The sequence below is a fragment of the Neopelma chrysocephalum genome, unplaced genomic scaffold (assembly GCF_003984885.1).
Source record: "Neopelma chrysocephalum unplaced genomic scaffold, ASM398488v2 Primary Assembly neopelma1_124, whole genome shotgun sequence".
Taxonomy (NCBI): Eukaryota; Metazoa; Chordata; class Aves; order Passeriformes; family Pipridae; genus Neopelma; species Neopelma chrysocephalum.
In genome coordinates this window covers 3,551,011-3,567,688 of record NW_020897786.1, presented here as the reverse complement: position 1 = coordinate 3,567,688, position 16,678 = coordinate 3,551,011, and the positions used below count along the sequence as shown (strand labels likewise).

The 16,678-nt window shown below is 44.0% G+C and overlaps 1 protein-coding gene across 4 annotated transcripts in view; it reads right to left on the bottom strand.

Annotated features, from left to right (window-relative positions):
- Positions 1-16,678, bottom strand: part of DAPK2 (death associated protein kinase 2) — a 41,473-nt gene that overhangs the window by 20,816 nt on the left and 3,979 nt on the right. For 3 of the 4 annotated variants that reach the window (XM_027698151.1, XM_027698150.1, XM_027698154.1), the window contains exons 2-3: positions 14,291-14,387; positions 2,242-2,463 (exon numbers count right to left, since the gene is read on the bottom strand). In XM_027698151.1, coding sequence (XP_027553952.1) covers positions 2,242-2,463; positions 14,291-14,352 — 284 coding nt within the window. In that variant the 5' untranslated portion in view covers positions 14,353-14,387. Of the gene's footprint in view, positions 1-2,241; positions 2,464-14,290; positions 14,388-15,831; positions 15,890-16,678 lie in introns of those variants that run through there. The other variant, XM_027698152.1, reaches the window with a different exon arrangement.

Sequence of the window (16,678 nt, the reverse complement as noted above, 5' to 3'; positions counted from 1 at the left end):
GGAAAATTCAGTAGAAGAGATGTGATGACTTCTCACTAACAAAAGACTCAGGCTTTAAAACCAGGTTTGAGTAAATTGTACCTAGAGAGTGGTAAGCAGTTTAGTGCAGGATCATTCTTACCCATGTTCTGCACCTGAACTCAGAGAAACCCTCAAGTAGAAGAGATTTAGCAATCCCAAAAGCCAGCCATTATGGAATCCCCCAAAAAAACCAACCCAAAAAACACTTCAGCACTAATTCCTTTGCAGTACAACACTCATAACTGCACTACAAGTTACATTTGAACATCTAGGGAGGATGAACCTCACCACCTCCAAATGCTCCTTTCTCAAAGGTCACAGAAAATTTCCTTCCTCTGGTTCCATCTCCTTCCCTTACATCAGGTCACCTTATTGCCATGGCAAGGAAGAGAGAAAATGATACCTTTGTCTTTTATTGGACTTGGAAGGAAAACTAAACAACAACACTGCCTCATTTCTTGTCAGGAGCTGCTTTGTGTCCACAGCCCTGACACTTCCCAGCAGAGGAAACTGGGGTGCCCATCAAACCTGCCTCAGGCTGCTGCTGTTTGGGCAAGGCAGGCTCCAGGCAGGGCCCAGGGGACACAGAACAGCAAAGTCACAAAGAGCTGTGGGGAGGAAATGCCTGAACAGTGTGCACAAGGAAGGACACACTGTGCACCTGCCATCCTGCAGTGGAGCTGGCACTGCTCCTCCTGCCCTGGGACAGGAGAAACAGCACCTGTGGGAGTGACCCCTGTGTGAGGAGGAGACAGTCTCGCCTGTGCCAGCACAGGGAGTTTGGGAAAGGGTCAACATTTCAGACAAAGCCTATTTTAAACACCAGAGCAGCTTCTTCAATTAACCAACAACACTGGGGACATTCTTTTGAAGCTGAAGTCCACTTTAGGTTAACATAAGACTGGTTGGCCAGGTGCTGTAAGCTTACCTTGATAAACTGCAGGGAGTATGAGACACAGAGCAGAGTGTCAGAGGGGGAGAGATCATCTATTTACAGAGACAATTTAATTACCTTTATTAGCAATTATCCTCATCCTCAATTTGTACACAGCAGCTGAATGCAGAGGCCTTAATCAGGTCAAAACTGTGCTGCACCCAGACTTTGTGCAGTATGTTAGAACCTGACCAAAGGACACACAGAACGTGTCAGGGCACGTGAGGACAGGAAAAAGCAGAAGGGGATGAAATAGGAGGTTGTTTTAGCCCAAAGTAGCTGCCAGTCAGAAAAAGTAAGTTCCCTTCCTGCCTTCCAGAGCATGGCTGCAGAGATCAACATTTGGCCATAGACACAGAAGTCAAAGGTAACAGATGTTCATCATCACTCATATGCCATCCTCCAATCACAGTAATCTCCAGGAATGCTGCCTGGCCTGAATGCTGGCTCCCCTAGAAAGCCAGTGGTTACTCCATCTCACTCAGGGATAAAAGCCTGGTTGCCTGGATTCCATGCCCAAGGTCAAGACTGGTTCCCCAGGAAACAGATGGTCTACATCACTTCAACCACGGTGACTGTGTGCTCCATGCCTCACACACACTGAAAAAATGCATCATTTTGCATGGTGGGGGGAGGCTACAGCAGCCCACAGAGTGCTTGGTTAGGAGGTTCACTTGTCACAGGACCTAAATGGCAGGGGTTTGCCCCCCTCACATGGGGGCATGAGAGAGGAGTAAGCAGCTCCACTTCTCTCCCATCCTGCTGCTATTCATCCTTGACAGTCAAAGCCTAGGGATTAAAAAACCTCTTCCCTTGCCCTCCTCTCCTCTTTTCCCTTAGCTCATCTAAATGAGGAAAACATGGGAGTAGTGAGAATGGCTGCAGATTTTGCAAAGGGTTTGATGTCCTCCCACATGTGAAAGCAGGAGGGAAAATGAAATGAGCATTCAGTGGCCACTTGTACGTCCTCCAAGGTTCATGGCCGGGCAGCAGGAGGAAGACATGAGGTAATCCCTCTGTTAGTAAACTGTTTTCAAGTTGACAGCACTCCCTGGCTCAGTGTCAAATGACCTCAGCTGCCATTAAGGTGCACCTGTATCCCCAGGGCACACAGATGAAAGGGGGGGCTGTTTACCAGCAACCTCACTCAGTGCTCCTGCCAAAACCTGTGAGGCCTGGCAATGCAGCAGCTCCATTATCTGTGTCCCTGTGTTCCTGCAGCCTCTGCAGCGCTTCCCAGTTCCTGCTGCCCTCCCCCATCCCTGGAGGGCAGTGCCCTTACTCACAGCTCCAGGATGAGGACCACGTCCGTCTTGTTCTCGTAGATGTCGTGCAGTTTGACGATGTTGGGGTGCAGGACCTGCTGCAGGATGGTGACCTCCCTCTGGATCTCCTCCCGGCTCACCCCGCGCCGGCTCGCCCGGCTCTGCCGCTTCTTGATGAACTTGGCGGCGTATTCCACACCCGTGCTCCTCTCCTGGCACTTCTTCACTATGGCAAACTGGCCGCTGCAGGGGCAAGAAGGTGACAAAAAGGCTTTCAGATAATCACAGCTTCCCAAATGAGCTTGATCCTGTAAGGCCTGAGCAGCGCTGCTGAGCTTGTTCTGGTCCTACAGAGAGGACTGTCGGAATTCTGCACTCAAAGGCAGTGGAGCATAAGGCAGCCTCCCATTGTGTCTGAAATTTAGCAAAGCCAAACAACATCTGGCAAAAGGGAGGGCAGATGTTACAACCAGAATCAGATCTGCCCCAAAAGGTTCAAGCCACCTCTCCTTCACTGGGCAATGTTTAAGACCTTCAAGTCTGCAGCGCACCACTGGCTGATCTGAAAAGACATGCATGCATTCAAATATTTGCCTTAGGAATAACCTCCAGAGAAGCACTCAAAGGATTGATAACCCTCTGGAAATGTAGAAACTGGCCTCCAGTAACCAGTTTTCAAATAAAAGAATGGCTCATTCAATATTTCTGCACTTCACTTGATAATTTAGGTGTAAATGTAACTTGGGTAAGAGCAGTATCTCAGTGCACCGCAAGGACAAAGAATTTCCCACTGTACCAAACAGTACAGAGGCTGCACTAAGGTTAAAGGGCATGTACCTGCAGTTTGGTAAAACATTTTCCTCACTGTGGCTCCTAAAGCAGTGCCACTGCAAAATTTCCCCCTTATCTCCTAAGGATTGGCAGATCTCCAGTCCCAGAATACACGTTTAGGATCAGAGACTTCCTCACTCAGGTCATTATGTCCACACTTGCAAGGAAAAGACTCATCTTACAGGTAACCTTAACCTTTAGTTACTGTGATTTCACCAGACAGGATCTCTTGATAAGAATCACAAATAAACTCATGAAGTGCACCCCCCACGACTCCACAGGAGAAGCACTGAGCTGTTCCTGTTTTCAATATTATTGTATCCTCCACTGGCTTGGTAAATGAGAGATGTATTATATGCTGTACTTCGTGCTTCATCAGCACAGATATCTGATTGGAGCCTGTCTTCAAACTACAAAGGCAGAGAAATTAAAAATGAAGGCTGCCACTTGGTGCTCAACTGCTCTCAAAAGCCAACACTCCACGGCAGTGGCAGCCCCTCATTTCAAAGGGTTCAAACAAAAGCCAGCCAGCCTGAAGCACTTCTTTGGGGTTTTCATTTTAATATGGGTCCTGAACACTTCTGAAGAGAGAGGCACGAACAGATGGGACAAGGGTCCTTATCCCTTTAGGAAAAATCATTCACAAATGGAACAGAGACCGTGGCCATTTGTCAAATGCATTAATTGATTCACATTTCTCCTGATTTTCTCATTACCTGAAAACCCTAGAGAAATTCCTTCTACAAAATCCCCAAACTTGCCTTAAACATTCTCTGCTGGAAGAGTTTGCTGTGCAGTGCTGAGAGCTGTTGGTGTAAAATACGGGTTTCACGGGTTTTTTGCTTGTCTGACCATATTTTGCAAGACGTGCATCTTGCTTGGTCCTGTCTTTCTAAAGAGACACAGCACTAATATTCCTGTGTTTGCTTCCTTGAATTCTCTCTGGGGATATAAATTCTGTCAGCAAAGTCAGGGAGAAAAGACTTTTTTATGAGTGCTGATCATGGGAACAAACACAGTCACCTTTGCATAGGGATACTGAGGATTTTGTATATTTTTGTTTACACAAAAGCTCATGAAAAATAATAATGGCACGGCATAGGAATTCCTGTCTTCTCCTTTCACACAGTTATAGTCTGGGACAATTATTTATCACAATACCCATTCCCTTGTGACCTGCTATTGCTCCCCTGCATGTGTACCCACCAACACACACTCTCCTGCTTCTATCCCAATTTTCATGCCATTTCCTATACCCCTGAAAAAAAAGAGGATTTTACAATCACAGTCAGACACACTTGGATTTCTTGTTAACTACAGAGCTTGTAAGGTCAAGCACCAAGACAACAGTGTTTCTGCACCTCCTCATGTATCAGTGTTCAGCACATAAGAATCAAATGGTGTCAGCTCCCCAAAACCTCCAACCTAGCCCAGGAAAAAAGCAGAAGAAAGGGAAGTATGTCCCCCTGGCACGAGTTTACAGCACTGAGAAATGAAGCCATTCAGTTCATTTCACAGGGGCATTTCAAGGCTAAGCCTGAGCTTAGCCTTGAAACTACATTTCACAGCTCGGATGGCCAAATTTCAGCAAAAGACCTTGCCAGAATTCCTGGGCTTAGTATATGGCTGAAATGAGGATGACTTGGGTCACAAGCAGCTGTATTTACAACACACACAGGATAAGCCCAGAGGGTGACACTTCTGGATGTGCCTACCTGGACCTCAGAATGTCTCCCCCAGCATTCTCCTGGAGAAATTGGCTGCACGTGCCTTGGACACTGATCTTAAGAGATCTTTGCCAACCTTAATGATACCATGATTCCTAATTTCTTTTTTTTTTTCCTAAGCAGTTAAGTCTGTTCCCTTTCAGAAACATTTTGGACAGCTGTACAACAGCCTGTCACACACTCAGCACAGGCTGTGCTCAACTGTGGTAACAGCTCAAGACTATGAACAACAGCAGCTGCATCCTGTCACTTATAATATAATTAGGTACAACATCAAATCTGTCCATCATTAATGATGGAATTCATCCCAGAAAAGAAGACAACCTATAATTTGCATTGCTACTATCATCTAGGAGATTTGTCACTGAGAAAACAGAGGCAGTAATTTGTCACTATTAAGAACACAGAGGCAATGGTACTGGGTGGGTTTGGAGTCTAATTTCAGAAACTGTAGAGGAGCACAAGCTCATTTAATCACTGGATTCAGGAGAGGATGTCAAAAGGATGTGGGAAGAGAGAAACTGGACAGTCCAGAATAACAGGATAAATTCTTGTTCTTTTTTTGAGGCCTACTTTTAACACAGGTTGTGGAGGGTAACGCTCTGGGGCAGAACCTTACATGGCAGAGAGGGAGCAGAGCAGCTCCAGGTTGGAATGTCCTGATCATATTCATCTTCATTTAATTTGCTAAAGAATTCTAAAAAAGATGAATTTATTATTATTATTATTCTTTATGGGTTGTTAAAGCTTGAAATTCCCATAAAAGAGATGATACTTTTGAACACGTTGACAGATACACTTTACTCTGAAATATGTTTTCAACAAGTTCTTTGAAAAATAACTGAACCTGGCAGAGGACAGTGCTCTGGCATTCTGCCACTCAAGAGGTGACACTCAACTCCCTCCACGAGCCAGGACAATTTACTTAGGAATAGATTTGCAAGGGATTTTAGGCACCAGCCTCCCACTGACTTTCACAGTAATTAGGTTCCTGCACACTTGATGGAAAACAACACCTCAGTCCCTCTGTACTTAATTTCCCAAAGCCTGTAAAATGCAGGTAATGCTGCTCAAAAATCAAATAACATTATATGGGCTGAGCATACAAGCTGGACCTACAAACTGATTTCATGTCTCTAGATAGCACTATAATTGCAATTACAGTCATTCATAATTTATTCACAAGCTGTTCTCAACCACTTTCTTCAACTGCCCAGATTCACCTGCAGACTGCTGTGAAAGTTGGAAGGGTACAATAACAGCCCAGAGCAAGACACCAAGACTTTTTCCACAGTTTTTTTTACTTGAATGGTGCCATAAATACCTATCACTCTTCTCTGATGTTGTTTTTTACCTACAGCAGGTGTAGGGAGACATTCAGTGGTGGGAATGCAAGCCTGAAAGGGTTTATTTGCTGTTACAAACCCCATCCCAAACAAAGACAAAGGATGCCATTCATGTATGTGGTTGCCTGTGCTTAGAGAGTTAATTGAAGGTTTATTAGACTTTGCAAAGTCTGCCAGTCATTTGGTCTCCTTCTCTAACTGGATGATAAATTGTATCTGGTGCCTTGACAGCAAGAAATAAAAAGACACTCTCCAGTGTCAGATACTCTCTGAGCTCTGAGTCAACACCGTATCTTGAACCCTGAAAACAATTTTGTTTATGTTTACTGACAGCAATCAGTTACTTTACAGTCTATGACACAAGCCAAGTCAGAGTCACCTTCTGTTGTCCTTTCTCCAGGAAATGAGCTTCCAGCACCCTTTGCTTTAACTTTGCACAATCTACAGTTAGAGACCTGTAAAACCCCTAAAAATATGTTATGAAACCATCATGTGTACATTCTTCAGTTAATAGACATGAACACAATCACAATAATACTGTTTAGCCAACCTGAACACAGGGCTTCTCTAGATTCAAGAGGCTGCTTTATTTAGTTTTAGCAAAGAAGGGTAATTCCTTCTCAGTAACAACTGTTTTTATGTCAACAGTTTTGTTCACCGTGCCTTTCTGCCACTGTTACAGTGGGATTGGTTTTAACTGGTCATCTCAAGCTTAGAAAGTCTGCAACTTGTTACTTTTCAATCTTTTTCATTCCTGTTTCTTTTTCTTGGAAAAAACACACAAATAAATGTATCCATTTATGGTTGTCTTTTTGTTAACTTCCAAAGCAAAGCCCCTGAGAATTCTTGCTGAAGGCCTTCCTTGAATTTGAGAGGAAAACAGCTTTTTCAGGCTTGATCTGTTCCAAATGATTGGAATTTTATTAAGCTAAATGCTCTCCTCCCCCTTTGCTTACACTTTCCAAGGAGACTTCTGCTGGTTGTGACTGCACTGCCAGGCTCTTCCCAGCAGAGAGGACAGGGGTCTGCTGGTAACAACTTAATTTCTTATGCTCTCAGCTCATTTATGAAGCACAGCTCAACCAAAGGCCATGCAAGGTTCACAAAACATGTGCATAAAAGCTTTGGCTGAAGGGTTTTTGTAGGAAGTGTGTGGTCACAACCATAAAGACCCAGAAGCCTTCTGTGAAGGGCAACAATTTGCACTACATTTTACTTTATATAGAGGGGTTTTTTTATAGACCAAACCAGGATTTTGTACAGCAGATATTTAACCTAAGTAGGGAATAAATAGCAAGTCCAACAGCACAGTATTTACAAAGAAACTACAGTGCAGGAGCTGAAACAACAAACCAGCAATCCCAGCATGGCAAGGCCACTGAAGGGAAAGCATCTTGCTGTTTCCATAAGATTTTATGGAATGAAACTAAAAAAACCTCAAACCTTAATCTGTTAAATAGTCTGCTGACACCTCCTATAACTTCATAAAGAGCTTTAAAAATAAGATTGTCACAAATATCACCATACTTCTGTTTAAACTGCAAATAAAAGTGAGTTTTGGTTTACTTGTTTGGTTTTTTTCTCCAAAAAAATGCAAAAAAAGCAGCTACCTCTCCCAAAGCAACTACACAGAACCTAAACTATGGCAGATGTCAGATTATAATGGAATGATCCCAGATTTTCTGAAGAGAGCGTTTAACAGGAATTTTGCTTGACTACTAAAAAGTAGTAGAAAGAGGAAAAAAACCCAAACAGCTGCCACTTTTAAACACACTCATTTTCACTCACAACTCACAACAATGTTTTACTGACTGATTGACTGTGGAGGGTGAGTTTCAATATTCCTGAGAGGGAAGTGCTGAGCACCTTTGAACTGCCTGTGATAATGTCCCTGTCTGGCACCTCCCACCCACAGCTCCCTCCAGCTCACACACAGGTCACCAACACACCCTGACCCTCCGTGTCCAGGGCCAGGAACGAGTCAGAAGAGCAGAGGAACGTGCACTCAGAAGGATCTGGTTTATAGGAATAAGCAGAGAGCAAATGAACCATTTGAAATGCAAAGTTTGATAAATGTAATGTTTCTGACCCGTGCTAGGAAGCAATACAAGCTCTCAGCACAGTAACAGGCTTGGCCTTGCAGCCCCTAAAACACCACATGGGGGCCTCAGCTCTGAGCCACAAGAAATCTGCCACCTCCCGAAGCATCACCGGCAGCTCCCGAAGCTGTCCGGGGTTTTTGGAAACCTCCCAGTCCTGCAGTGACAATCAATGCGGCTCCTGAGTGGGGAGGTGCAGAGTCTGCAGTGACACAGCCTGAGCACAGCAATTCTGGCGACTCCCTGACAGCCTGGCAAGCTTTTTGTGCCACCTGAGCCTCAAGAATAAAATGCACACGATGAAAAATTCTCCCCACTTATCAGACTTAGCTTTTAGATCGAGTATCAGCACTTGGAGAGCTAATGAGCAGAGTCCAGAGCGCTGGGGAAGGTCAGAGCTGACTCATGCTCAGCAGGAACAGCTGATTTGATAAGTTGTTCCTTTTGCTAAGTGGAGCAACACCAGGGCCTACGTAATACACACACAGAAGGTCAGCACACCGTACCTGGGCATTTAAAGGTCCAAACCCAGCCAGATATGGACTGAAAGGAATATACCTGGGGCAGGTACATTGTATGGGGACAGCAGTGTTATGGTCAAAGGATTTTTCTCCTTCCCCACATAGCAAACAGAGGGAAATTACGCTGGCATTTTAATCAAGACTTGAGGAAATTATCTGTAAGGCTGAAACCACAAAGGGTTGCTGAAACTCCCATTTCACTGCTCAGCTCTTACAACAGGTTTTCACTCGGGTTCTAAACTGCTGCTGCAGAGTTTCAACCATCATTCATAGATATCACCTGAGAAAAATGAAGCTTGACCATCAGACAAGTGCTAATAATGGTCATGCTAATAATGTGCCAATAATGGTCATGCTAATAATGGTCATGCTAATAATGTGCCAATAATGGTCGTGCTAATAATGTGCCCCATGCTTTGTCTCTGTCAGCCCAATGCTGAGCTGCACTATGTGTATGTCATGTGCATTTTTACTCACAGGTAACAGCTTTCATTTCCAAAGCATGGAGTGAATACTGTAGAGAGTCTATTCTCTCAGCTGTTCAAATTGCCATCTGATTTCTCCCTCAATGCAAACCGGAAGAAATGGTTTCGTTTTTACAAAAATGGCAAGGCAAAGATGGGTTAATATTCAGTGTTTTTTCCTGGAATTAGTCTTTAGTGTTTTTTCCTGGGGTTAATATTCTGCTTAACATTCAGACATTACAGAATTTGAGCTTTCTGAGCACTACCAAGGAAGTCACTCATCTCTAATTAACTTTCAAAGCCAGACATGGACTAAGGCAACACACTGAGATCACTTCCATCATCAAGGTGGATGCTGGTGATAAGGAACGCATGACTTTGTTACAAAGTAAGGCCAAGGCCAGGTCTAAATCACCAAGGCCAGATCTTTTCAGTTACTGTAGGTAGAGCAGCTTTGTTTTAGAAAAAAATCTAAGCAACAAAACCTCCTATTTTCTCTGCACTTTCTGTGACAAATCAAAATATTTTGGAAATAGTTAAAATAACATTGAAAATTAGGAGGGAAATCTGTTTAAAAAAGGAATAAGCTAAGAGCACTTACTCTGAGAATATAAAGAATATAAAAATAAAAAGAAAAAGTCCAAAAATAGTGACTGTATCAGACAGCTGATTACAATCACAGTGATCTTGACCAAGTACTGCATGCCAGAACTGTTTCAGCAGAAGATTCATTATCCATGAAACACATGACTTAGAAGATTTGTAACAAGGAACATTGACAGAGGTGCTGGTTAGTCTTCAAGAACTAAATTTACATTTTGCATCTAATGTAAAGACTTGCTTCATGTGTGTTGTAGGATAAAATAACCCGAGGTTATTCTTCAAAATTTAAAGAATTAATTTAAAGTACAAACTAACCTAAGAACAGAGTTAAGGTCTGAGAAAGCACAATACTGAACAATTTCTATAGATAGAAAACAATTCCTGGTATGAAGATCCTGCCTGGTGTGTTAAGGGAAAATTTCCCAGCTGCAATCACACCCCTCTGTTTACAGGGAGAGTCCAACTAGCTGGGTGACATGGCTTTTTATCATGGATCTCCAAGTTCCTCCCCTACAGTTATCTCTGCTTTTTGTTTTCACTACATAAATAAATATTTGGTAGTTCCCCTGTCAGAACAGTGATTGTGTGGCAGGCTCCAAGGTCCCATCACCACTGGTGAAAGGTTTTATTTGCTGTCCTTTAAGGCTTCACCCAGAAGAAAGAGGTTCCCTGTCTCAAGGCAGGGAGGAGGTAGGAATTTGTAGCTGGAGAGGGGGACTACATGAGGAATGATGAGCCACTGATGAAAGATTGAGCTTGGCTTTATCTTTCTCTCAGCCTCACTGTCAGCAGGGGCTGAGAAAGGAAGGCTCAATTATGCCCAAACTAACCAAGAGAAATCACAGTGATTATCTTTGGCATGAAGGCATTGACTGAACCAGGAATGAGGGACAAGCACAGCTCCCAGTCAGTAAGAGAGGCCAGAGACTGGAGTGGCAGCTGGAAAGGCTGGCCCACGCTGGAGGAAGGCAGAGCCCCTTCCCACAGTGAAGAGGGGAGACTTCCACGCCCAGAAACATCCCTCTGGGGTTTGTGGAGTGCCTCTGTTCAGTGTGAGCCCTCCCACGCTGCAGAGCTGAGCTGCAGGGAGCAGGACACTGCCCCAGGATACTCAATGCCACCCTTACACCCCCCTGCAGGGACACACCTTCTCAGTGGGCACTGGCACAGAACACTTTGGGATGAGCTCCGTGGCACTTCCCACCCTCAGACCTGTAACAGTGACACTGCCCAGGAGGCACAAATGTCAACAGCTCTCACAGCCTGGCTGGCAACACATTTAGGCAAGAGATTAATGGCTCTGTGGTACAGCCTTTCATAAATTAAGAATGACCTGCTACAACGTTCCTGCAAAGGGCTTAGACCTACTCAAAACAGGCAAATCTGTTAATGTTTCTCAAAAAGTTTATTAAAATCAAAATTAGAGGATGCAGTTTTTCATTACTTGAATAAAACAGGCGTTTAGCAACACAAACTTACATTTGCAAAGGGATACATATTGAAAACATTCTGTGAAAAATAAGTTTTGAAGCATCTATTTTTGATCAACAGCTCAGGCACAGAAAAACTCTATCTGCCAGAGAGTCTGATGCCTGCAAAGAGTGACAGCATTAAATGCTGGGGAGGACTGTATAAAGTACTCCCAAATCACATTATCTACCACCCTTGGGACAGGGGGAGAGAGAAGACAATCTCCTAATACCTCTGCAGGCACTGATCACTTTAGTCCACGTTGCTTTCTACCTCTTCTAGACTGCCAGCCTAGTATAACTGAGGGCTTTTTAAATAAATATCCCTATAAATATTCATTTTCAAGTACGTTTCCTAAGCTCTCTCCTTTTCTTGCCATCAATTTTGACAAAGAAAGAAATTAATATTTGAATATCCTAGCAATAAGCCGTATTATTTGTTTATAACGTGGAAATGTGCTAAATTCATTTTATAGGCTCCTCTTTTTAGGTTCCCTTTCAGCTGTGGCTAGAGAACCTCAGTCCACACAGACTTCAGACTTGCAAACTGGCTGATATTGGGGAAGTAACTTGGTTATATGTGTGTATTTCAAGTATTGCACACATTCAGCTGCTACAACGAACAAGGCCTTCAGCAACTTGTCTCCAACACCACGTGCCTGACTCGTCCTTCCCTGCATGTTCCCTTTGGAGAAATTGAGCAACAGAGCTGTAAACCTAAGATTAATATTTGAAAGACTGAGGGAATGTTGGAGCCAAGCAGCGAGTTCCACACGCAGCTGTGGCTATGGAAAACCTGCTCCCCCTTCCTGCAGAGGGCCTGCTCTCACACCACTGCCCGGGCTCAGGACACAACTGCCCTCAGAGCACCCTCTGAGCTGCTGCCAGCCCAGCAGGGACCCTGAGTGTGGTCTGGTTGAGGAGTCACAAACGCTGTTTGCAGGGTTTGCACAGTGGGGGCTGAGGAGCCTTTGCTGCCCAAGGACAGGGATGTCTCATGTCACCACCAGCCCAGACCCAGCTTGGCCCAGGGAAGCAGCATTTGCTGTGCCACGGGAGCATCCCTTCCCTGGTGCTGTGCAAACACTCTCAGACAAGCAGGTGCTGGCTCTGGCAGTGACATCCTCCATTCCATCTTATGGCTGAGCCAGAACAAGGATTTAGTCCTGTATTAACAACTACATTTGCTCTCAAGAAGTCACAGGCTCAGGAGGACGAGAACAGGACAGACCTTTCACAGATGGTGTTTGGAAACCTTAGTTTTGTAAGTGACTCCTGCTGCCAAAATTACAATAAAGGAGCCCTTTTACCTGCCAGCAACCAACAGCTTGTTGCAAACACAGTGAACTAATAAAAGGCATCCCCAGGTTCTAAGGGCATCAGTCAGCAGAGGAACACATCAGTCACTGCAATCTGTCCAGTGTGTTATTTTGCTTCTAACAAAGCAAGATATCATTTATCACTTGCCCTTATCAGTAGTTCCTGCTCAGAGATATAGAGGTATGATGAACCAGGTGACATTTCACATTTAACACAGAGCTGAAACAAGAGCTCTGCAAGCTCCTCACATGTGAAAGTGAAAACACACTGCCAAAGACAGTGTGACATTATACCTGCAGCCAGCAGAGGAGCAGGGCTGCTCTGACCACACAAACCTCGACCAGCCTGAGGCCTCTCAGGGTGATTCAACAGCAATGGCCAGCCTCTACCACGTTGCTTCAACAACCCCTCCATTCAAAGTGCCAAATATCCATCAGCTTGAAGAGGAGAGTGATGTTCATCATCTCAAAAGATTCCCAAATCCAATTCGGAAACCAAATTAAAATTAAGCTGCTCAGTCTCCAGTCTCTCCCTTAGGCAGTTTGACTGTTCCAGCACATACTGGGGCCTCCTAGGTTAAAAAACCACAGCAATTACACCCTGCACACACACACACTGCATTTCTACACTGCTCACTGTTGTCAGGTTTGCACTGTCAGACTGATACTCTCAGTGCTAGTCAGCACTCAAAAGTAAGCAAGTACAGAAAAGTTAATAGTTAAGGCCTTCCTGAGAGGGAAGGGAATGGAAAACAAACAAACAAATGAACCCCATTCCTCCTAAAAGAAGTTTTCTCACCAACTCTAAAGGTGAAACAGCTGAGAGTGAAAAAAAAAAGATTTGGCAGGCAAACAGCTTCAACTGAAGTGTTTTAATGGAACTAAATTACTGGCCCTTGAAAAAGGGTAATTGCACATACACAGTTATTTATCAAAACCAACTGCCAGACATTGGGAAAGAAGCCAACGTGTCTATAGCCCTAATTTAGCTATTTACATATTAAAAAGGAAAACACTGGAGGGCTGGACAGCAGCTCTCCTCACCCAGAGCTCTGCATGTTGCTAAGGGCTGGGGGAGCCCTGTGTGTCCAGCCCACACACCCAGCAGAGTGTTTCAGCAAGTGCTTATGGTGAAGGATGATTACAGCTGGTAATTACAGCTGTAATTAATACCTGCAGATTAGCCTTTATGGATGAAAAGCTATACAGAGGCACGAACCAGTCCAGCTGAAATCCCGACAGGTAAACCTTTGCAGGAACACAAGCAGAGTGTTTTGCAGGCAGCTGTGGATGTGTTGTGTCACAGTGCTGAGCAGGGCTGGCCAGAACCAGACAAAATCAAGTGCTGTCTCTGTGACAACAGCACGGGGTGTTCCTGCTCCCCAGCTGGCTCAGGGAACGGGCAGGTGAACTCAGGCTACAGCACAGACACAGACACCTATCTATGAAAGACAATGGGAACATACCTTTTGTTGTCCTAGTTGCAAAAAAAAGAAACAGGAAACATAGTTAGCACACTTCAACTAAAAAAAAATTAAACTATCCAAAGTGCAGTTTTGGTCAGGGGTTGTGTTTGTGTTGTGTACAGTGATTGATTTAGGCTAGCATGCAGAGTCATAGTTTGAAGATACGTGGCAAATATCCCCTGTGGCAGCTTTTAGAATCATCTGGTGTCAGAAGTGCATCCTTACCTTCCCAGCTCTTCCCCAATGTCATAAACGTCCTCCACATTCTGCTGCTTGAAGAAAGCCATGCCTGGTCTTTCATTGATGCTCAAAGGTGATGCAACTGGAATATTAATAAAGAGTGACATTCATTAGGGTCTTCCAAGAGGCCAAGTGTCAGTAACACACACTTTGGTATAGTCACTGAGGATCCACTGCAGCTCATTCATGGCCAAAGTCACCACTGATCAATCAAAATAATTAAATTTAGCAGTCTCAGCCAAACATTGAGGGTTCAAATCTGGAAAGAGGTGAACGCCCTTAAGTGAAGGTGATTCCTGGCCCTCACTGATGTACCCGAGCACATACTGAACCAGAAGAACAGAACACACCTTGAAACACAAATGTGATGAAAGCAAAGCAATTAATTAATAATTTGCCAAATTCTGGACATTAAAGCCTCTACACTACACTAAAGAGAGCCAACATGAGAATCAGCATTACAGGCTCCTTCAATAAAGTGTCAGCAGGCAGATCCCGAGCCAGGGAGAGCACCAGGCAGAGCTTCCTTTTGCTCAGGTCAGGCAGAGCTCCTGAGGCACATGGGCAGGACAGCAAACAGATACCTGAGCTGCTGCTGGGAAAAGGCTTTGTGATCCCATCTACAGAGCTTCCAGCACATCTTTCCCCACACACTGGATGTTTCAGATGAGGAGAACACAAGCAGCACTTGTTACTCTGTGTACTCTGCACAATTGTTTCCTGACCACAATCTTTTAAGCTGATAAGCTCGGTGAGTTCTGGAAAGACAAACCTCCCGTTGGTTCATTTGAGCACCTGTGAGTGCATTATGCTGGGCTGCTTTGGGATGGGATGATGATCAGAAATCACATTATTCCTTGGGACACACCTCCACAGCAACACAAGTAATGGTGACAGAATAGATTTGAACAGAATAACCGGTCAGGTTAGGGCATGTTTGATGTTCCCTGTGTAGATGAACACTGGCATCATCCCCAAAAGCCCAAACAATGTCCACTATTCAGATCAGAACACATAAAGTAGCTGTGAGGCCTCCAAGCATCACAATAAAATCTAACTACATTGAGCCATGCAGTTACTCTCACACATCTCTAGGCTTCAGCACCATATCTGTACTTGTCCACGTAATGTGCTTTTCTGTATGAATCTCAGATTTGCTTCAGATGCACTGGGGACTTCCAGGTTCTATATTTCTACACAGCTCCTGCATGTTTTTAAATAGCAGTGGTTGGCAATTCACTGGGTCGTACTGTGAAGTGTAATTCACTACAAAATAAAGCTCTATTTTGATCCTTTAGAAATAAGCTCAACTCCATGTTGCAAGAAGAGTCGGCTGTTTTGACAGATCAGCAGACTTGTTATGGAACAGGACTAAGCACCAAAGAGCAATTGCAGTATTCCTGTCAATTTGAAATGCACATAATTTGAAGATTTTTCTCTGACAAAAGCATATATGCTAAGCAACCAATACATTGTAAAAATCCAACAACTTGCCAAAATGCACCCAGCTTTTGTCATGCACTCACCTCAGCAAAAGGACTGGCTGCTTTGTGTGCCCCCACCCTTTTTATAAACCATTGCCTTCTAACACATGGGTGGAATGTTGAGTATCAATTCAAATCTTTTCCTTCTATTGCTTCAAAGGAACAGAAATAGCCTCTTAGTGCTTCTACATATATTTTTTGGTTGATGTTAGCAAAACCTAGGAGGAAAATTATTCGACTGCTTTATTTCAAGCAGAAGGGCTACTACATCAATGCTTACATTGATATGAGTTGGGAATTACTTTCACTCTTTCAAAAAACAGTAGCAATAAGTAAAGGGGTATCAACAAAATCAGATGTCCCCTTATTAGGCAGTGAGCACTAATTACCCAACACACAGGCTGAGAAGTGGTACCTGTTTCCATCAGAGAGAAACCACACTGGCTGTGACACTGAAGCCCAGAATAACCATCACACCATTAAAATACACTGCAGAAACCAACACTTGTCAGTGGTGAGAATGATGTGTTACAACGTGGGTTATTTTTTTCCACTTCCACTTTCCATCCCAATACTTTCTCAGCCATTTTCTGCCTTTGTCTGTATTTTCAGTTTGTCAAGGTGAAGCTGGGTGAGCTGTTCTGTTACTCTGCTCATTAATTTCCTTCCCAAAGCCACATTCATGCCTGGGACAAAAAGGTTTATTTTTCTTCTCAATGAAAATAAACTGCACTTTGTATGCAAATTACTGTATTCTTCAAGCAACCTTTCATAATTTCACAGAAAGCTCATTGACCAATATTGCTCAGGGCTTGAAACCACAGTCAATAAATGTTTTAGCAGCATTTACAAGAACGAGGACACCTCTGAGCTATTGGCTCCTTATTAA